The sequence below is a fragment of the Ahaetulla prasina genome, chromosome 2 (genome assembly GCF_028640845.1).
Source record: "Ahaetulla prasina isolate Xishuangbanna chromosome 2, ASM2864084v1, whole genome shotgun sequence".
Lineage (NCBI taxonomy): Eukaryota > Metazoa > Chordata > Lepidosauria > Squamata > Colubridae > Ahaetulla > Ahaetulla prasina.
The window spans coordinates 130028704-130051557 of NC_080540.1; the positions used below are offsets into that span (position 1 = coordinate 130028704).

Here is a 22854-nt window from a genome sequence, read left to right on the forward strand (position 1 = left end):
TTTTTCTCTCTACCCCACATTTCTCTCTTCCCCCTTTTTTCCTTCCCCCTTTTCCTACTTTCTTTATTTTAATTTGTATTTATATTACGAATATTTAATAAACATTTTTTACAAAAAGATATCGGGACACAATCCAGGCTTTCATTGAAGCAAGGCAACTTGGTGCCCACATTTTTCTCCACTCTGGTGCAGATTGCAGGGCCACTATGGCTGAAAAGGCAACTGGATATGAGGCCCAGACTGCTGAAATTCTCTCTGGAATAAAAAGAGCTCTGGAGATGCACATATGTTCCTTATTGGGAATAACAGCATATAAAGTTTACTAATATACATGTATACCTTAATAGCTGATTTTTGGGTGCAGATGATAGAATTTGCCACATGCAATTAACTGAATTGTAGGTTCCATCCTGTTCTGAACCCTAAATGAAGCCTTTCATGGATTCAAGGCATGACCAAAACCTCATCTTTTTAATCACTCTGGAGTTTAATTTTTTGAACTGCCACTTTAAGATTGAAAAACCTTCAGAACTGCAAGCCTGTAAGTTGCTGGCTGAGGTTTTTTTTTAAGGAAACTACACCTTTTCAGCTTTGTAAGATATTTATTTATTTTGATAACTTTTTGCAATATATAGCAAGGAAGTGGCTTTAGAGTTGTTTTTAGAGTTTAAATGCTAATGCCTCATGAAACTGGTTTAAAGAAACACTTTGAAACTAATTAGAAAGATCCTTTCCTGTAGGAAAAGTCTGTTTTGTTTCCCTGCAAAGCAAGACTTTGAAGGTCTATTACTAAAGCATGTGATAGGAAACATTTGATATGTGGGCCTATGAAGAAGTCCTTGAGCTTTTTAACTCTTTACTGGAACTAAACGTTGCTACCGAAAATGAACCAACTCCTTTGAAAACAACAGACCGGACTTCAAATTACAATTATTAAACAAATTACAAAAATGAGATGGAATGCTGGATTTACAGTAGAATTGGATGATCATTTAAAAATAAAAAAGGACATACAAACAATGTACCCTAAGAGCAATGTGAACTATTCTTGTAAATTAGAATGTCAGAGATTTATTGGAATTAACTTCACAGAAATTATAAATGGGCTTGGATAAAGATAAGAACTTCAACAGATGAAGCAAAGAGACTATAAGAAAACAGGAATCAGAATTTTATCTGTGGTACTTAAGGATGGCTAGGAGAAAGAAGGAAAAAATGCCTACAAAATTGGTTTATTTGACTGTAGATAAATAATGATTTGCTATCTTTGGTGGTATTTCGTAGTTATCTGGTTTGGAAATGTTCAGTGCTGCAATGGATTCATTTGTAAAATTTATGTTATCATTTTTGGATATGTAACTTTCTGGTAATGTTTAATAGTTTTCAATTTTATTCTTTTTTAATGTTTGTTAAGAAGAGGATATAGACTAAATGGAAAGAGGGGTTTTATAGTTATGTTGTTAGTTATTTTTGTTAATTTTTACTGGACCTTTATTGATCAATAAGGAGAGCTGAAGATTTAGAGATGAGCCAAACTGGATCCTGCAATTTAGAGATGAGTTTATAGACAATGTGATGAAGTACAGAATTAAGATGTATCTGGTTGTAATTTTAAGAGACAGTCATAAATTGTTAATGTTGAATATGCTTATTATGGATGAAGAGGAAAGTTTCTTTTACTTACTATCTTTTGGGAGGGATTTTTTTTCTTACTTTTCACTTTCTTTTTATATATATATATACATATTTGTATTAGGTTTGTTAGTTTCATTTTTTAAAAATAAACCATAATAACCATAATAAAATTATTGGGAAAAATTCAAACTAGATACAATTCTAGTTTGCTAACATCCTCACGTTCAGAGAAACTAGTTGTTTCTTATTCACGTTAAAGAGAAAAAATTTTATAGGACTGCTCAGCAGCCCCAAATGAAGAGTAGGAAGCAATATATTTTTGTAATAAGCCATAGTTTATTATGTTTCAATATCGACTACAAGTAAAAATATAAAGTTAACTTACCTCCTCCATTACTTAACGTATGCCCTACTTGGATTCTTCCTGAACTTCTATTATAGTAATTCCTACCCAAAAAAAAAGAAAACAAAACAAAACAAAAAACAACACGAAATGAAAAACAGGAGATTATGAGATAGCCAGCTTATGCCGTAACATTTTCATATACAGTATATAGTGGCAGTTTCTTCCCAAGCAAACATATGCAAGTAATACATTGCAACAGTATTTCATGGATTTTTGGAGTCAGAAAAAAGTAGCTGTGTCTATGGAGACTCTCAATCATCCAGGTCATGGTTGTTTAAAGAAGCAAAAGTTTTCAGAGACAAAAACCAAAAAAGTTGCCTTTTAGAAGGCAACTTTGGGACAAAAAGCAGCCGTCTTTCTAAGAAAAAATATCTCTCCAAGTGCTACAAACTGAATTAATTGGAAAAAAACCAAATTCATACCATTAACTCCAATCAACTTTCCATTTTGTTCTCATTGGATACACACATAATATGTGTATATCATACACACATGCAACTTCCTATTTCTAAGCAAATTTATTTACTATTTAGGAAAGACTGTCTCCTCAAAAAGGAAACAACTCAATTACATACTCTAGCTATCAAAAGGAAGACCTAGTTCACGGGTGTCAAACTTGCGATGTCACGTTGCTGTCACATGATGTTTCATGACTTTTCCCCTTCGCTGAGCTGGGGTGGGCGTGGCCTCTGCGTGATGCATCTGGCCCATGGGCCACCAATTTGACACCCATGACCTAGTTCAAAAGTCTTAATGTCTTTTTACCATTTAAAAGTTCTTCCTAAAACAAAAAATACATGCAACTCATCCAAATTGGCTGAAAGCCATGCAATTAGAATACAAATGCTAACATCCCCTCTTCCTTCAGAATGTTTTATCTCCAAAAATACCAAAAAACATTATTGATCTTCCCTTCCCTTTACTACATCTGAACTTGTGACCTACCAAATTAATTCTTTAACAGACATCACAAATATGGGTCTATCATACTTACCCTCTCCCATCTTCCAGAGTACTCTGGATTTCCTTCAGAACATCTGAAAGGAGAGAAAAAAGTCATGAGAAATATAGGTGCCTATATCATCACAGCCTGGAAGAAATATAGAAAAAGTAAGTGAATGTAACATTTTGGAGCTGCAGAACACTTTTTACACTGAAACTTCTCTTAAACTGTTTTGTTAGGTAGGTTAACATTATCCATTTCACAGATGTGATAACTTACCATTGTGTCCAGATCAGACACAAAGTAAATGTGGTTTGGTTTTTAAGCATATTAGCAATTGAATTATGAACAACAGCTGAAAACTATGTGATGCAAGTATTGAAGAGTACACATCATACACAAATGGCCAGCTATGCTAAATAATGCCTATTAGTCATCTCAGATATATTAAATCTGATCTATTAAACACCCAAAACATACAACTTAAAAAGAAATCTATTGAAGTTACATGCCTTTGGGTGGAAAAACAAGTAGTTGAAACTGCATTAGTAAAAACACAGGATAATTTCCACAAAAAGTCCATTTCACAGATGTGATAACTTACCATTGTGTCCAGATCAGACACAAAGTAAATGTGGTTTGGTTTTTAAGCATATTAGCAATTGAATTATGAACAACAGCTGAAAACTATGTGATGCAAGTATTGAAGAGTACACATCATACACAAATGGCCAGCTATGCTAAATAATGCCTATTAGTCATCTCAGATATATTAAATCTGATCTATTAAACACCCAAAACATACAACTTAAAAAGAAATCTATTGAAGTTACATGCCTTTGGGTAGAAAAACAAGTAGTCGAAACTGCATTAGTAAAAACACAGGATAATTTCCACAAAAAGTCCATTTCACAACCCTTTTTCAGATATATTAAATCTGATCTATTAAACACCCAAAACATACAACTTAAAAAGAAATCTATTGAAGTTACATGCCTTTGGGTGGAAAAACAAGTAGTTGAAACTGCATTAGTAAAAACACAGGATAATTTCCACAAAAAGTCCATTTCACAACCCTTTTTCTTACTTTCATCATTGAGGAGGGCATGTTCCATCAGCCTACCAGTCATTCTTTCTGGGAAAAAAAATCAAATTAATATTAGAGCAACTAATTCTCACAGTCTAGAGACAAAAATAGGATTTTGAGAGTATTTATTTTACTTTATTTATTTATTATTATTATTTTATTAGATTTATAGACCGCCCTTCTCCCGAAGGACTCAGGGCGGTGTACAGCCAAGGTAAAAAGAAACAATGTACAATTAAAAGTAAATTAAAAAACTTATTATACAGTGTGGCCGAAAATTAAAATGGTTAAAAATCTAAAAACCCCAATTTAAGACTTAAATAAAATTTAAAATTCGGAATCTAGACAATTTAAGAAAGCCCCGCGCGAACAAACAAATATGTTTTCAGTTCGCGGCGAAAGGTCCGAAGGTCAGGTATTTGGCGTAAACCAGGGGGAAGTTCATTCCAAAGAGTAGGAGCCCCCACAGAGAAGGATCTTCCCCTGGGGGCCGCCAGCCGACATTGCCTGGCGGACGGCACCCTGAGAAGTCCCTCTCTGTGTGAGCGTACGGGTCGGTGGGAGGCATGAGGTAACAGCAGGCGGTCCCGTAAGTACCCAGGCCCCAAGCCATGGAGCGCTTTAAAGGTGGTAACCAAAACCTTGAAATGCACCCGAAAGGCAACAGGAAGCCAGTGCAGTCTGCGCAGGAGAGGTGTTACATGGGAGCTACATGAGACTCCCTCTATCACCCGCGCAGATGCATTCTGGACCAACTGAAGCCTCCGAGTGCATCTCAAGGGGAGCCCCATGTAGAGAGCATTGCAATAATCCAGGCGGGAGGTAACAAGAGCATGAGTGACTGTGCATAGGGCATCCAGATCAAAGAAAGGGCGCAACTGGCGAACCAGGCGAACCTGGTGAAAGGCTCTCCTGGAGACGGCCGCCAAATGGTCTTCAAACGACAGCCGTGCATCCAGGAGAACACCCAAGTTGCGCACTCCCTCCTTTGGGGCCAATAACTTGCCCCCAACAGTCAGCTGCGGCTGCAGCTGACTGTATCGGGGTGCCGGCATCCACAGCCACTCTGTCTTGGAGGGATTGAGCTTGAGCCTGTTCCTCCCCATCCAGACCCGTACGGCTTCCAAACACCGGGACAGTACTTCGACAGCTTCGTTGGGGTGGCCCGGGGTGGAAAAGTACAGCTGAGTATCATCAGTGTACAGCTGATATCTCACCCCGAAGCCACTGATGATCTCGCCCAACGGCTTCATATAGATGTTGAACAGGAGGGGCGAGAGAATCGACCCCTGTGGCACCCCACAGGTAAGGTGCCTCGCGGTCGACCTCTGCCCCCCTGTCAACACCGTCTGCGACCGGTCGGACCAGTCTGCGACTGGTCGGAGAGATAGGAGGAGAATCACCGATAAACGGTGCCTCCCACTCCCAACCCCCGCAACCGGCGCAGCAGGATACCATGGTCGATGGTATCAAAAGCCGCTGAGAGATCTAATAGGACCAGGGCAGAGGAACAACCCCTGTCCCTGGCCCTCCAGAGGTCATCCACCAACGCGACCAAAGCTGTCTCCGTGCTATATCCGGGTCAGAAGCCGGACTGGAACGGGTCCAGATAGACCCGAGAGTGAATGTATCATCAACACAGAAAGAGAAAAATGTCTTAAAAGTTATTAAAATGGCGGACAGGTCCTTAAATCCTCTGAACAATGAAGGCCATGACTTACTTCTGCATACCAAAACCCAATTTTGAAATTCAAATCTACCGTAAAATGACTGCAATGATTCAGATTTGAAGAAGAAAGGTGATTCAGACCATGCAGAGACATGGACATAGCACCTATTGATTAACTGTTATTAGTATTAGTAGTATTACTAGTTGTCATGCTTTAATGGTTCAACAAGTGTTAAACAAAACAGTATAAGGTAAACCAACTGCTTGAACCTGAAGTGGGAATTATAAGGTTCCCTGCTACCAACCTGATGAATTGGTCATAGGGATGGAAAGGAGTAAAGCATTATGCTCCATTTACTTCCAGGCCAAGAGATGCTACCTATCACTTATAGCTTTTATGTACACTGAAAGCTTATGCACCGAAGACAAATACCTTGTGTATCCAATCACACCTGGCCAATAAAAAATTCTATTCTATGGGATACAATGCAAGGGAAGAAATTCAAGATACCATCGTTTTCTATGATAGGCAAAAAAGCAACTGAGTTCCAAATACTTACCATCACCACCTGCTTCACCAGAGGTTTGTCTTGATTCCCTAACGCTGCTGCAAAAAAAGAAAAAACCCAATGAGACCAATTCTTCAATAGTTCTGGCTCAGAACTTGATATATCAAGCAGTATTCTTTAGTACTAACATTACAGCAAGCCAAGTTTTATTTAAGTCACAACTTGCAACATTTAGAAAGAGAACACCTAGAACAGGGGTATCAAACTTATGGCCCATGGGCCAGAAACGTCACATGCTGCTGGCCATGCCCACCCCCAGTTTAGCAAAGGGGAAAATAAGTCCCGATACGCCATGTGATGACAACATGAGTTTGACACCCCTGAGCTAGAACATTTCCCTAGAGGTGAATAGCTTGGTTTCACAGATAGATTTATATTCTATCCACTTTAAAAAAGTTAGGAATCTCAGGCTTCATTTGCCCAGAAATACACAACTGAGCAACTTAAGGTTATTGAAAAGTGATACTTAGATAGTCCTCAGTTAATCACCACTCATTCAGTGACCATCATTGAATGAATGATGGTTATGACCAGCCTCAAAGTTTTGGCTGTCTTAGTACTCCTGCTGTTACATGTTCAATCTGAGTGCTTTGCAACTGGTTCACACTAACGGGGGTTGCAGCATCCTGGAGTCATGTGATCATGATTTGCAACCTTCCCTGCTGGCATCCCACAAGCAAAGTCTTCCCTGGCAGGAAAGGACTCAAATTGCTTGGGTAAATTGTCCACCCACCCAATCCATTCACCCCCCTCAAACCTCTCCGGGGTTATGGCATGTCTTGCAGGCAACCCACACTCCTTGTGAGGAGATGCTCACTTAATGACCCACAATCTTCACTTGATACAATAGGGACTGCAGGGATTGCTATCGCTAATTGGTATGATCATATGGTGTCTCACTTTATGACTGCAACTGCTATCATAACTCAAGGACTACTTGCACTGGGTAAATCCTATAAATCGATTGATTGGACATCAGGGAACAAGCAGACGCATTGACATATTATGCTCATATACAGAGTAAAAAACAACATCTATTCAAATCTTTTCCACATCAGACATGGATCTCTTTTGGACATAGGTCTTCCCATAGTTCCATGAATTATACATTCCAAAAATTATAGTAATATGAATGCATAGGTAATATTATCATGATATTGTTCAACACTGGCCAGGCTCCCTAAGGATTTAAGTTCTTCAACAACAACACAAGAATATTAAAATATCAATCATACTGTCAAATGTTACACTTTGTATTACAAAATGGATACTTGACTTGATAGTCAGAAACTCTGACGGACATACTTCGGTTTCTTTGAAGTCCTTTCTGTGCCAGATGTGCTGTGCCCGTGGCTGTTTTCTCTGTTTTCCAATGCTTTGACAAGACATCGAGGTTCCACCAGCCACTTTGGCGAAAGGGAAAATCTTTCAAATTCTGATGGGGAGATGAGATAGAATCCTGAAGGGAATGATGGAGAAACAGCCAGTTGAGGAGGGATAGATATAATGCAAGGGGGTCTTGTTTCCTAAAGTCCTACATATGCACATTCTCCCTTCTAAACAGATTAAGGTTACAAACATACATGGAAGCTGTAAATATCCCCTTATTTGAAAATAAGTGCGCCTGAGCAAAGCAGACTTAACTTCTGAACAAACATTCAGGGCAGACTACATGATCAATGTCCAGTGTCACATCTGAATCGATTAGATTGATTTTATTATTGAAGATCCCAATGAAGTATCTAACTGTTTTTTGGATGGACATGTAAAAAAAAAATTCTAAGGATGAAAAATTGCAACTAGAATATGTATATTGATTCCTTGGGCTGTTCCCTCATAAAGGCACTTTTGTGCAAATATTAAAGTAGAGATCACTTTATTAATAGACTAGTTTAAGCAAAATTTGTGTTTCAGTGCAAAAGGAAATGATTCTTCCCCATTTCCGCAACCTGATCCTTCCTTAGCCTTCCTAACATTATAAGTACAAAGACAAAACATCTCTATGCTCTCAACTTGAAGCATCAGTTCAAAGATTTCAAAGGCCTAGCACACCAACATGTGGTAACTCGTGGATGATCCTCATATTACCTTGTCCATATCGGGTGAACACACAGGAAGCAATGCCACTCACATCCTCCTTGCGAATACAGGGATAACGCGCTTGGATTTTAAGTGAAGGCAGAGAGATAATCTGGATGTCTCCCTGATTTGTCAGGACAGCCAAGTCATTCTCGCTATGCTCAGTCTTAGAGCTGACAAAATTGGCAACGGCCATTTTTCGCACCCGGGAGCCTTCCAGAGCTGTAAGTTTCAACTTCAGTTTGGAGACGACTTTGGGTAACGTGAAAACCTGCCAACATGAACAAACTCTATCATTTCCTTCCTTAGTGGAAGAATTACATCAAAGCCTCTGCCAGTCAACCTGTAATGAGAAAAGTGCAGCATTTCCCCCCTTCACTAGCAAAAGAGCCTGTTTTTTTTTTTAAAGCAATGATTTTCTGCCTCAAGCTACAGAAAGAAATGAATGAATTTCTGCATGGCCATGATCAGACTCTCACCATTTGCCAATATCTTTCTACAAACAACATCAGAAAATGGAGTACAATTCGTTGCTGACAGGACTCCAGAGTACTGTCTTCAATTTGAGCCTGATTTGCTTTCTTTTTAAGGAAGCCACCAAACCAAATATAAATTGGGGAAAGGTGTCAAGTGAAGAGCTAGTAATGATGAAACAATGTTCAGGTATTCTGTAGCTGGGGCAGAAGGAAGGGAAGGTTGAGTCTACTGGCTCTGTTTGTACTCCTGCCCTTTTCAAGTAATTGTTCTCTTCAACTTCCAGAAGCATAGGGCAATTACCCACAGCACAGATCCTCCTATATTAATGGAGACTCTGCTCAATTTAGGGTCCCCATTTCCCACCCATTTTCTAAAATTCTTTTGGGTGATGGTGTAATGAAGATAACAATGTTGAATCAGCTATTCTTCCCCCTGTGTAGGTCACACATGTTGAGAACGGGCAACGAGTGGACAAGACAAAATTGGGAATTTCCGCCACATGCAAATCAACCTTCCTAATTTACAGGATGCTTCTCAACTCTGGGCAACCTTGTTTAGTAATACATGTCACTGAATGCCTCTTGAAAGCAAGGAAAAGGCAATGGAGTAACACTGTATTTCCAGACGTTCTTTGAACACTACATTCCAAAGAGCATCACGCATTCACACAGTGTACAGAACCTTACATATAGAGAACCCTGTTACCTTAAGTTGTTCTTCAGACACTACAAGAAGCTGATGACAACCTTGCATGTTGGGACTTTTAGAGAGGTCGTGTGCTACTTCAAGTGGTTCAGGAAGAGGAGTGCTTTGGCCATCCAGAATAATAATGCCAATAACTGGGGCTCTATGCATTAGCTGGATCTCTTTGGCTAAAGAAACGAGAAGAGAAAATGCACACAGCAATAAGGCAAGGTCTAGGTCCAAGACATCAATGAAGAAGCAGCTGCTTTGCTTTGGGATGTGTTTTTTTGGTTTGTGTTTCTTTTATTATATTGCTTTTATGGTATTTTTATTGTCATTATTATCACTGCCCACTCTATTGTGATGTTTCCTAAGATAGATAGATAGATAGATAGATAGATAGATAGATAGATAGATAGATAGATAGATAGATAGATAGATAGATAGATAGATAGATTTGTTTTCTGAGGTTTTCACGGGTGTTTATATGTAGGTGTGTGTGTGTGTGTGTGTGTGTGTGTGTGTGTGTGTGTGTGTGTGTGTGTGTGTGTGATATATATATATATATATATATATATATATATATATATATATATATATAGGTCTTTGGTTGTTCGGGTTTTCTCCGTGTAAAATTGAAGTGTCTTGGCGACGTTTCGACGAAGTCTCATTCGTCATCTTCAGGCTTCAGCTTCGTGCTTCTGGGAGCAATGTGTGATTGCAGCTGTTTCTTCCTTTTTAACTGCTAGTGGGGGTTTGAACTGATTGGGTGGGAGCTTGGCTGTGCTCTGATTGGATGTGGGTTTTTTTGTGCTCTGATTGGCTGGGGGTGTGTCCTGTTTGGGTGGGGGCTTGGTTGTGCTCAAATTAGTCTGAGTTGCAGGGGGATCTGAGCTGGTGAGCTGCACTGCTGCTGTTTGGCTTCGTGTTCGTGGTCGTGCTACATCTTCGTAGTGGGTGTCAGTCTGCTGCATGTATGGATTGGAGGGGTTTGAAGTGGCTAATGTTGCAGCTGCGGTCTGGCTTCTGGTCCTTGGTCGTGCTTCCTGATCAGTGTGGGTTTGGGTGTGCTTTCTGGGTGGATGTGTGGTGGTGACATCCTGTGTGGACCTCGTGAGTGTGGGTCTGGTGTCATTCCTCGTGTTAGGGACACGTTTGTCAATAAGGGCAGGTTTCCAAATGGCTGGTAGGCGGAGGTATCATCTCGTTTGTTCATGCTGTGTGGGCGTTTTCTATCTCGATGGCTTCTCTGATTATTCTGTTGTTAAAGTGTTCAGTTTTGGCGATAGTTCTGGTCTTTTAAAGTCAATATCGTGTCCTGTGACTTTAAAGTGTTGGACCAGGGAAGAAGTTGGTTCCTCTTTTTGAATGAGTTCTTGTGTTCTTCAATGCGTGCACTTATTCTTCTGTTGGTTTGTCCAATGTATGTGGTGGGGCAGGCGGTGCATGGGATTTCATATACTCCTTGATTTTCTAACTCAATTTTGTCTTTGGGGTTTCTTAGGATGGTGGATATTTTTGGTTTGTGCAGAATGCTGTCTTGATGTTATGTTTGTGGAGGATCTTGCTGATTCTGTCTGTGGTGCCTTTTATATATGGGAGGAGGGCTGTGCCATTTTCTTGCTCTCTGTCTTGGGTTTTAGTGGGGGTTCTTTTGGATTAGTTTGGTAATCTTATTTCTCTGGAATCCATTGGATGTTAGTACGTTTGTGAGAGTGTGTAGTTCGGTTTTAGGTGTTGTTCGTCAGCTAAGCATTTTGTTCTAGAGATGAGTGTCTTGGCTACGGAGTTGATCTGTGCTGGGTGGTGGTGTGAGAGTGCATGCAGATAGCGGTTTGTGTGTGTTTTCTTCTGGTAGATGGTGTGTCCTAGGGAGCCATTGGGTTTCTTGTAGACTAAGACATCTAGGAAGGGAAGTTGGTTGTTAACTTCTGTTTCCATGGTGAACTGTATTTTGGGGTGTAGGCTATTGAGGTGTGTGAGGAAGTTTTCAAGTTTTTCTTTCCCGTGTGGCCAGATTATGAAGGTGTCGTCTACGTATCTGAGCCAGAGTTTGGGTTTGTGATCAGATTTTTCTAGTGCTTGGGTTTCAAAGTGTTCCATGTAGAGGTTGGCAATGACAGGTGAGAGGGGTGACCCCATGGGTGCGCCTTCTATTTGTTTGTATTTTTGTCCGTTATAGATGAAGTATGTGTTGGATAGGCAGTGGTTGGTCAGATCTAGTATGTGCTTGGGGGGGTTATATTTGTTTTGGATAGCTGTCAAGGCTTCTTTGATTGGCACTTGGGTGAAGAGGGATATGACATCAAAGCTCACGAGTAGGTCGCTGGGCTGTAAGTTTTGTTTCTTTATGATCTCTATGAACTGGAATGAGTTTTTACGTGTGAGGCGATGGATTCTGCATAGGGCTGTAGTTGTTTGGCGAGAAATTTGGCTAGGTTTTGTAGAGGTGAGCCTATGGAGCTGACTATGGGTCTGAGTGGGGGTTCCTTCTTTGTGTATCTTGGGAGGCCGTAGAGCTTAGGGCATCTGGATGATTTCTCTCTGGGAATGATTCTTTGTTGGATTTCTTCGCTGATGGGGAGGCTTTTATTTTGGATCTAGTGGTTTTTTCTAGGTAGGTGGTGGGGTCTGTTTTTAGGGGCTTGTATGCAGGGTCTTGGAGTAGGTTGGTTAATTTGGTTTGGTAGTCAGATGTGTTCATAACCACCGTGGCGTTGCCCTTGTCTGCTGGTAGGATTATTATGCTGGTATCTTTTTTCAGGTTAAGTAGTGCTGTCTGTTCCTCTTTGGGTAAGTTGCTTTTGGGTGGCTTGCTGGTGCAGAGGATGTTGGAGATCTCGAGTCTGATTTTGTTAGCGTCATCAGGGTTGATTTTGGTCAGGCTGGTTTCAACTCCGCATATAATGGTCTCAGTGGGGATGTATTTGGGAGTGACTGCAAAGTTGAATCCTTTGGAAAGGACATCGGTTTCAGCTTTGGTGAGGATCCTATCTGAGATGTTATGCACTGTTTGTTTCATGTGTTGCTGTGAGGGTGGAGGGGTTTGTTTCTGGCGTTCTTGTAGTCTTCGGAGTTTGTTGGTGTGCGTGTCTGTCTTGAGGGTGGTCTGTGTTTCGGCCCTCCAGACGGCAAGTTGTTTGGATTTGTCCCAAAGTGCCGGGTGCATCTTGTTGCTGAGTTTGAGGTGAAGTGTGAGGAGATCTTTGTTGATTTGATCTAGGAGGAATCTTTTTGTGTGAAGTTCATTTCTGATTAAGGCCAATTCTGTTCTTTTTAGGATGCGTTTGGTGGCTGCAGAGTTGGAGTGGAATTTCAATTGGAAGCATTTGGGGATTAAATTTTCATCGCGGCAGTTTCGTAGGAATGCGAGGTCACATAAAATGGAAGCTCTTTGGACTTCTAGTTTTTCATAGGTCCTGGTCAGATGGTGGATTTCCTCCCCGTAGAGGTGCAATATTTGTTTTCTGAGGTTTTCACGGGTGTTTGTATATAGGTCTTTGGTTGTTCGGGTTTTCTCCCGTGTAAAATTGGAAGTGTCTTGGCGACGTTTCGACGAAGTCTCATTCGTCATCTTCAGGCTTCAGCTTCGTGCTTCTGGGAGCAATGTGTGATTGCAGCTGTTTCTTCCTTTTTAACTGCTAGTGGGGGTTTGAACTGATTGGGTGGGAGCTTGGCTGTGCTCTGATTGGATGTGGGTTTTTTTGTGCTCTGATTGGATGGGGGTGTGTCCTGTTTGGGTGGGGGCTTGGTTGTGCTCAAATTAGTCTGAGTTGCAGGGGGATCTGAGCTAGTGAGCTGCACTGCTGCTGTTTGGCTTCGTGTTCGTGGTCGTGCTACATCTTCGTAGTGGGTGTCAGTCTGCTGCATGTATGGATTGGAGGGGTTTGAAGTGGCTAATGTTGCAGCTGCGGTCTGGCTTCTGGTCCTTGGTCGTGCTTCCTGATCAGTGTGGTCACCACCACACATCCACCCAGAAAGCACACCCAAACCCACACTGATCAGGAAGCACGACCAAGGACCAGAAGCCAGACCGCAGCTGCAACATTAGCCACTTCAAACCCCTCCAATCCATACATGCAGCAGACTGACACCCACTACGAAGATGTAGCACGACCACGAACACGAAGCCAAACAGCAGCAGTGCAGCTCACCAGCTCAGATCCCCCTGCAACTCAGACTAATTTGAGCACAACCAAGCCCCCACCCAAACAGGACACACCCCCATCCAATCAGAGCACAAAAAAACCCACATCCAATCAGAGCACAGCCAAGCTCCCACCCAATCAGTTCAAACCCCCACTAGCAGTTAAAAAGGAAGAAACAGCTGCAATCACATTGCTCCTAGAAGCACGGTTGAAGCCTGAAGATGACGAATGAGACGAAACGTCGCCAAGACACTTCCAATTTTACACGGAGAAAACCCGAACAACCAAAGACCTATATACAAACACCCGTGAAAACCTCAGAAAACAAATATATATATATATATATATATATATATATATATATATATATATATATATATATATATATATATATATATATATATATATATATATATATATATGTCTTTGGTTGTTCGGGTTTTCTCCGTAAAATTGGAAGTGTCTTGGCGGCTTCAAAGTCTCATTCGTCATCTTCAGGCTTCAGCTTCGTGCTTCTGGGAGCAATGTGTGATTGCAGCTGTTTAATTGGTTTAGCTCATGGCTTATTAGAACTGTAGATGCCAGGTGTATGTAAGTAAAAAATTCATTCTTTAGCTAACTTGATTAATTTCCTGATGGAACACAGCTCCCTTGTTTTGCATGTATTGTTAGCACCTTAATGATTTCATCATGACTCAGATGAAATTCAAGAAGAGCCAATGTGGCTTTAGACTCTGAATGGAGAGATCTGAGTTCAAATTTCTAATTTCCTTGTCTAGTTACTTTCTCACAATCATACTTCCCTCACAGGCAATTGCAAAACTAAAAAAAGAAGAGCAGAAAAATATATTTTGCTCTAAGCTCCATATTAGAAAGATAAGATAAATGTAATAAAAATGCAAGAATTAAAAACTGATAAAGGGCAAAACTTTAAAGCTTGGACAATTGTTTAGCACTAACAAATAGCATATAATGTTCAAATAATTGGATAATTTTCTCTGAAAATCATCCTCATAAAGAAATAGATTATATACTCATCTTTTTCAATTAAGATTGCACAAACTGATTGCAAAGACATAACACCAAAATGTTATGCTAAAATGACTCACTGAACATCTGTAAAAATATTGTGGATATCAGTAATGGAAAATTGGTGAGAATATAGAGCTGGAAAAAGTAGTTGAAAATGAATAGGTTAAAATATTGTGGGAATTTCGGCTCACAACATATCCGATAATTATGGTTGAAAATCAAGTGCTAATCAAGTTAGAAAATCAAGGAGTATATGAAATCCCATGCACCGCCTGCCCCACCACATACATTGGACAAACCAACAGAAGAATAAGTGCACGCATTGAAGAACACAAGAACTCATTCAAAAAAGAGGAACCAACTTCTTCCCTGGTCCAACACTTTAAAGTCACAGGACACGATATTGACTTTAAAAAGACCAGAACTATCGCCAAAACTGAACACTTTAACAACAGAATAATCAGAGAAGCCATCGAGATAGAAAAACGCCCACACAGCATGAACAAACGAGATGATACCTCCCGCCTACCAGCCATTTGGAAACCTGCCCTTATTGACAAACGTGTCCCTAACACGAGGAATGACACCAGACCCACACTCACGAGGTCCACACAGGATGTCACCACCACACATCCACCCAAAAAGCACACCCAAACCCACACTGATCAGGAAGCACGACCAAGGACCAGAAGCCAGACCGCAGCTGCAACATTAGCCACTTCAAACCCCTCCAATCCATACATGCAGCAGACTGATACCCACTACGAAGATGTAGCACGACCACGAACACGAAGCCAAACAGCAGCAGTGCAGCTCACCAGCTCAAATTCCCCTGCAGCACAGATTAGACTGAGCACAACCAAGCCCCCACCAACACAGGACACACCCCCAGCCAAGCAGAGCACAGAAAAACCCCCATCCAATCAGAGCACAGCCAAGCTCCCACCCAATCAGTTCAAACCCCCACTAGCAGTTAAAAGGAAGAAACAGCTGCGATCACACATTGCTCCCAGAAGCACGAAGCTGAAGCCTGAAGATGACGAATGAGACTTCGAAACGCCGCCAAGACACTTCCAATTTTACACGGGAGAAAACCCGAACAACCAAAGACCTATATACAAACACCCGTGAAAACCTCAGAAAACATATATATATATATATATATATATATACACACACACACACACACACATATATATATATATATACACACACACACATACACATACATATACATATACATATACATATATATATATATATATATATATATATATATATATATATTTATATCTTTCGAGATATATATATGTAGGTCTTTGGTTGTTCGGGTTTTCTCCCGTGTAAAATTAGAAGTGTCTTGGCGACGTTTCGACGAAGTCTCATTCGTCATCTTCAGGCTTCAGCTTCGTGCTTCTGGGAGCAATGTGCGATTGCAGCTGTTTAATTGGTTTAGCTCATGGCTTATTAGAACTGTAGATGCCAGGTGTATGTAAGTAAAAAATTCATTCTTTAGCTAACTTGATTAATTTCCTGATGGAACACAGCTCCCTTGTTTTGCATGTATTGTTAGCACCTTAATGATTTCATCATGACTCAGATGAAATTCAAGAAGAGCCAATGTGGCTTTAGACTCTGAATGGAGAGATCTGAGTTCAAATTTCTAATTTCCTTGTCTAGTTACTTTCTCACAATCATACTTCCCTCACAGGCAATTGCAAAACTAAAAAAAGAAGAGCAGAAAAATATATTTTGCTCTAAGCTCCATATTAGAAAGATAAGATAAATGTAATAAAAATGCAAGAATTAAAAACTGATAAAGGGCAAAACTTTAAAGCTTGGACAATTGTTTAGCACTAACAAATAGCATATAATGTTCAAATAATTGGATAATTTTCTCTGAAAATCATCCTCATAAAGAAATAGATTATATACTCATCTTTTTCAATTAAGATTGCACAAACTGATTGCAAAGACATAACACCAAAATGTTATGCTAAAATGACTCACTGAACATCTGTAAAAATATTGTGGATATCAGTAATGGAAAATTGGTGAGAATATAGAGCTGGAAAAAGTAGTTGAAAATGAATAGGTTAAAATATTGTGGGAATCTCGGCTCACAACATATCCGATAATTATGGTTGAAAAGAAGAAGTTTGATAATGGCAATATTAGGGAATAGTGAGGGCTCCTTGTTGCTCTCTGAGCTCTATTTTTTCTTCAGATGTTTCATTACCCAAACTAGATAACATTACCCAAATTAGTGCTACCTGAATGGAATTTGCTCTTAGTTGATATTCTAGTAGTTTGCTCGGTCAGTGTTGGTGGGAGTGATCTTAGTGGGCTTTTGGTTGGGCAGTTTAATGTTAGCTTGTTTGGCAGTTCCTTGATTCCTTCTTGATTGCTGGTTTGATGTTAATCTTGGTGCTACTCTATGCTCATGTGGGTGTTGGTTGCTGGTGGAGATGTGTTTTGGCCTTTTTGTTCCTTTTTTAACTTGTTGATTGTCTCTTTTGCACATTGTGTGAATGTTCTTTGTATAAATCTCACGACCATCTCCATGGGTCTCTGCAGCTCAGAACACTACACCACGTATAAATACATTTTTTTATTTATTTTATTTATTTTAGTCAAGCATGTATTTTATGCCAGATACAAGTGTAAACATAATTATAAACACATGTAAAGGGTACGAATAAAAGAAAACATTAGGACAGGGATGGTAGGCACGCTGGTGCGCTTATGCACGCCCCTTACAGATCTCTTAGGAATGGGGTGAGGTCTACAGTAGACAGTCTAAGGTAAAAGTTTTGGGGATTCGGGGAAGAAACCACAGAGTCAGGTAGTGCATCCCAGACGTTGACAGCTCTATTACTGAAGTCGTATTTTCTGCAGTCTCGTTTGGATCAGTTTATCATGAGTTTGTATCTATTGTGTACATCAGAGACTGCACATCCATTCCCCAAATATCTAAGGGCCACCCTTATACCCAAGCAGTTTTCTGATTTTCTGATATACTATGAACTCATCACCCTCAAGACCATTTATCACCTATGAAAAAATCCTAAGTCAGCTCCTTCTGATAGAACGGATAAGATCATCACATCCTCAACCCTAAATGCAGTTCATCAGTGTGTCCCACTCACCCTGCTCTGCTCTCACAGGCTCATCCATTCTTCTCTCTGCTGGAGGAATGCGCAAGCAGAAGGCATACACTGTGCCCCCATTAGTACCTGCCCACAAAGAAGGGCTGTGCCGAGAACCTGAAAAGGGTAATAGAACTCATGAGTGGAATTATCATGCATAACAAGTGATGAAAAACAATGGTTTTTGTTTTGTTTTATGCACACTGGGTTCAGATCTCCAATGTAAGCATCAATGTTTTCTGTATAAGTACAGAACTTCTCTGACTCAGTCCAGTCCAGTCCAGCTCAAAGACATAATGAATAATGTGGACTAAACGCTTTCTTTAAAACTATTTATATTCCTAGCATTTGTGACAATGTGAAGAGACTGAAAAAATGGAAACAGTTATGAATCTGGACCAGAATCTGTATATCAAAACAGCCCTAATGAGTCAGATAAAAATGTGCCTAATCCAGCCACGTATTTCCTTTTTTTAACATTTGTTGTCCAACAACTCTAATTAGCGCAACCTCTGAATCCAAGAGGTAGTATTTTTTTCTGTATACTATGGGGAAAGCCATCATGTAGCCCTTTTTTCACACTGCATGTGCCTTGTAAAAGCATTTATACAAGCATTTTTCCCTAAACTAAAAAGCCCAAAACTTGATTGTCACAAATGCCTTCCTCATTAAAGCCAATATTCCTTTTCTTAGTGTGATTTGTTATTCAAGTTCTAAAAAATTACTCTAGAACGATGTTTCAAACTTGTGTTGACACATTGTTACGTGACTTTTCCCCCCTTTGTTAAAAGGGGGTAGGCATGGCCAGTGCATGACACATCTGGCCTCCACGCCACAAGTTTGACACCCCTGCTCTAGAAATTATGCATCTTGAATAAATGGCGATCACTGAGCCATTGATCAGTGATTGCCATTTACTCAAGATGTATACCTCTCATACTGAGACATATTGAGCACAGTGGTTAGAATGCAGCACTGCAGGCTATTTCTGCTGACTGCCGGCTGCCAGCAGTTCGATTCTCACTGGCTCAAGGTTGACTCAGCCTTCCATCTTCCGAAGTCGGTAAAATGAGGACCCAGATTGTCGGGGGCAATATGCTGACTCTGTAAACCTCTTAGAGAGGGCTGTAAAGCACTGTGAAGTGGTATATAAGTCTAAGTGCTATTGCTACCTGTTCCAGGTGATTTAATATTTAGTGTACAGATGTAAGTGAATGGATGAATGTGCACATGCTGCTGCTCACATTCATTAAAGGGGTGTGGTGTGTTCTTTTCCTCTTGATAAACATTTCCTGATCAAAAACAAACAAATCTGTTGAAATATTTGGAAGAGTCACTCTCTAAAATCTTTACCTAGAAGAGAATATATTTCATTAATGTTGGAAAACCTAATTATTTCCAGCCAATTGTAGTGACCAGTTATAAAGAATCAAGTGATCTATGCATTCATGTGTGTTTTGTAGGCATTGGTGGAGAGTTAGATTCTAGCCAATCATGACTAGGAAGTGATAAATGCTTCTTGTTCTCTGAGCAAAGAGACACATGGCAAGTCCTCAAAAGTGAAGTATTTCTTACTTACTGTCTCTTAGGAAGGTGTCAGCAAAATATAAGGTGCGCACGAAGCCTGTGAAAGAGTCCTCTGCTGATCGTGCTTCAATCTTTCGTTGGACTGGAGCTAATTCAATTTCTTGTAATGCGTCACGATTATGCCTGGAAATTCCCTCCTGCATTGTCCCATGAAATAAAATGGGTAACCATTGAATATCATCATCCTTTGTAGCTCTCAAACAAGCAAAATTGTTCAGATTATGGTGCTGCTACTCCACTTTTACTAATTAATTGTTAATTGAGAGCAGTTAATTGAGAGCAAACACAGAGAGCCCTTGTGTAAAAGAATCAAACGGGTCTTATAAAATGAAACCAGACTGCTGGGTAATAAGCTGAGTATCAGATTCACGTTGTAATAAATTGAAGGCTTCTGAATGGACTAGCTTCTGAGTGCATGCATTTGTTGAAAATGGCAGAAGGGCAAGAAATAATTTTTCCTTTCTACTAATCCAAGAGCCCAAGTTGCCTTCACTTAAAAGCAGCACTCTTATTTGAATCTCATTATTTCCTTCTTGTAACCTGTCAGTGCCATGGAAGGCAATATCAACATCCAGCACCACTGACCTCTCATTAAAAAAAAAAAGGATGTTAACAACTGTGTGAAGCCAAAGAACGCATTGCCTCACCTGGGCAGTTTGCCGCTTCTGATTTGAGACTCTGCTCCTTCGTATCCTGCGGAAGGACTGACGGAGAGACTTCTTTAAGGACTTCACCCTGGAAAGTGGGCCTTCCAAGGCCAGATGATCATTAGGATGGAGGGTACACCTAGAAGGAAACCAGTAGACATGTGGTCTAATCCAGGGGTGAAATCTAAAAAATTTCCCTACCGGTTCTGTGGCCATGGCTTAACTGGTGGGCATGGCTTGGTGATCAGATGACTGGGTGGGGCGTGGCCAATAACAATAAATAATAAAAATAAGAAACAAAGTATACAAAACAATAAGAAGTACCAAAAACCAACTTTCACACTTTACACACACACAACACAACACAACACAACTGACTCACACACAGTGTAAAAATGGCAACATGCAGGAACCTCACACAGTCACAAAAAGCTCAAAAACCAACTTTCACAATTTACACACACACAACACAACACAACAGACTCGCAGGAACCTCACACAGCCACAAAAAGCTCAAAAACCAACTTTCACACTTTACACACACACAACACAACTGACTCACACACACACACAAAATGCCACATACAGCTTTGTGAGATTTTTTGTGTTTTTGTAGTTAAGAGTGAAACACTACAGAAACACAACAAATCTCAGCTGCACAAATATTTTATTTTATTATTTAATTTAATTTATATTTTTTAGATCAGGAGTCTCCAACCTTAGTAACTTTAAGGTTTGTGGACTTCAACTCCCAGAGTTCCTCAGCCAGCAAAGCAGGCACATTGAGTTGCTCACTGAGGAAATGGATTGCAGGCAGGCAGATTCAGTTGCTAACTGATGCAACTGATGTAAAGCATGGCTTTGCAAGCCGGAAAGGAGCAGCAATGCCCTGGGAACAGGGCATTGGGTGGGCGTGGGTGGAGACTGTTGTAAGAGGTTGTTAAAAATGATTTTAAAAGCCTGTGATGATGAGGCAACTCATCTGGGATCGCCAGAGGAAAAAAAGATTTTAAAAGGCTCCTCTGATGATCCCAGCTGAAGATGCCTCATAGCAGCCCAGAACCTCTTAAAGTAATTGTTTTAACAAGCTCTTTGGCTGAAGAGCTTGTAAAAAACATGTTTTTTAAGGTTCTGGTAATGAGGAACTCAGCTGGGATCGCCAGAGCAGCCTTTTAAAACCTTTTTTTAACAACCTCTTCGGCCGAAGAGGTTGTTAAAAAAAAGAGTTTAAAGGGTTCTGACGATCCCAGCCGAGCCGCGGGATCATTAAAGGCTTTTTTTTTTTACTTTTAAAGGCATGTTTTCGGCTGAAGAAAAACTGCTTTTAAAAGTAAAAAAACCAAACCTCTGATGATGGTGTGGCTCAGCAGGGACAGGGGGCGGGGCCAGGGATTTTTGCTACCGGTTCTCCGAACTACCTGCCGCCATTGCTACTGGATCGGGCAAGCCGGTCCGAACCTGGAGCATTTCACCCCCGGTCTAATCCGGCATTATGACATTTCTTTCATTCAAAATATTAAACTGTGCATTTAATATATTTTGCTAGATGCCAACATTGGCCATTCTTTACAATCAACATGCTGGCAAAATATTAGAAGTCCTGTCAAGAGCCTTCCAATAGTTACTTGTGGATTTCTGTCAATGTCAGAGTTTAGTTTCCAAGCCATATTGACCTGGTATTTTAAAATTATGTAGCTGGTTAATATTTATGGTAACTTCAGATAAATTATCTCAGTGATCCTTATCCTTCTAATGGAACACCAGTCCTAAGTTCATGAAGAATCCTCCTGTCCACACTTCCCCACCTAGCAGTCAGGAGGACTTTGCTTTTATTTTGCCAGAAAAACAGTTAGAAGCAGCATAGTTTCCACCTATTCTGCTATGTTCTAGAATGTTCTAGAATCCTTAATCTTCTTCCTCCTTAGTTGGGACTGGTACCCATTTGGTACATTTTGTCTCTATATTGCATCTTAACTAACTGGAGCTTAAGCTTTTTTTTTTGGTAGGATTTTGGGAACCAGGATTTTTCTCAATAGTTTGCCCAGAAAATGCCATCTAATTATTCAGACGTATTCTTGATACTTTTCCTACCATTCTTCAGATGTCTAGTACAAATTACAACTAATTTAACAGATACTAGCATCCTGGACATAAACTGTTTCAACTCCTACCCTCAAAACGACGCTACAGAACAACTAGACACAACAACAGTTTTTTCCCAAACGCCATCACTCTGCTAAACAAATAATTCCCTCAACACTGTCAAACTAGTAACCAAGTCTGCATTACTATTAATCTTCTCATTGTTCCCATCACCCATCTCCTTCCACTTATGACTGCACGACTGTAACCTTGTTGCTGGTACCCTTACGATTTATATTGACTGTTTCCTAATATGATTTGATTGCTTATTTGTTCCCTATGACTATCATTAAGTGTTTTACCTTATGATTCTTGGCGAATGTATCTTTTTTTTTCCTGTACACTGAGAGCATGTGTACCAAGACAAATTCCTTGTGTTTCCAATCACACTTGGCCAATAAAGAATTCTAATCTAATCTAATCTAATCATGAGGAGGATAATGATTTACTCAAATTAGGAGTAAGCAATGTTTTGATGGCTAGTTACATTTAAAGTTTAGGGAAGCTAAGATCGAAGTAGGTAGAACAGGACTGTCAAACTCCTGGCCTGCAGTCCAGATGCGTCATACGCTAGCCACACCCACACCTGTTTTAGTGAAA

General features: G+C 40.2%; 1 protein-coding gene across 8 annotated transcripts in view; it reads right to left on the bottom strand.

The window, feature by feature from the left end:
* LLGL2 (LLGL scribble cell polarity complex component 2) overlaps positions 1-22854 on the bottom strand; it is a 111684-nt gene that overhangs the window by 2490 nt on the left and 86340 nt on the right. For all 8 annotated transcript variants that reach the window (XM_058168946.1, XM_058168942.1, XM_058168948.1 and 5 more), the window contains 10 exons: positions 20113-20251; positions 19458-19602; positions 17879-17995; positions 9571-9737; positions 8398-8659; positions 7615-7768; positions 6301-6347; positions 4072-4119; positions 3036-3078; positions 2021-2082 (listed from right to left, as the gene is read on the bottom strand). In XM_058168946.1, coding sequence (XP_058024929.1) covers positions 2021-2082; positions 3036-3078; positions 4072-4119; positions 6301-6347; positions 7615-7768; positions 8398-8659; positions 9571-9737; positions 17879-17995; positions 19458-19602; positions 20113-20251 — 1184 coding nt within the window. The remainder of the gene's footprint in view (positions 1-2020; positions 2083-3035; positions 3079-4071; positions 4120-6300; positions 6348-7614; positions 7769-8397; positions 8660-9570; positions 9738-17878; positions 17996-19457; positions 19603-20112; positions 20252-22854) is intronic.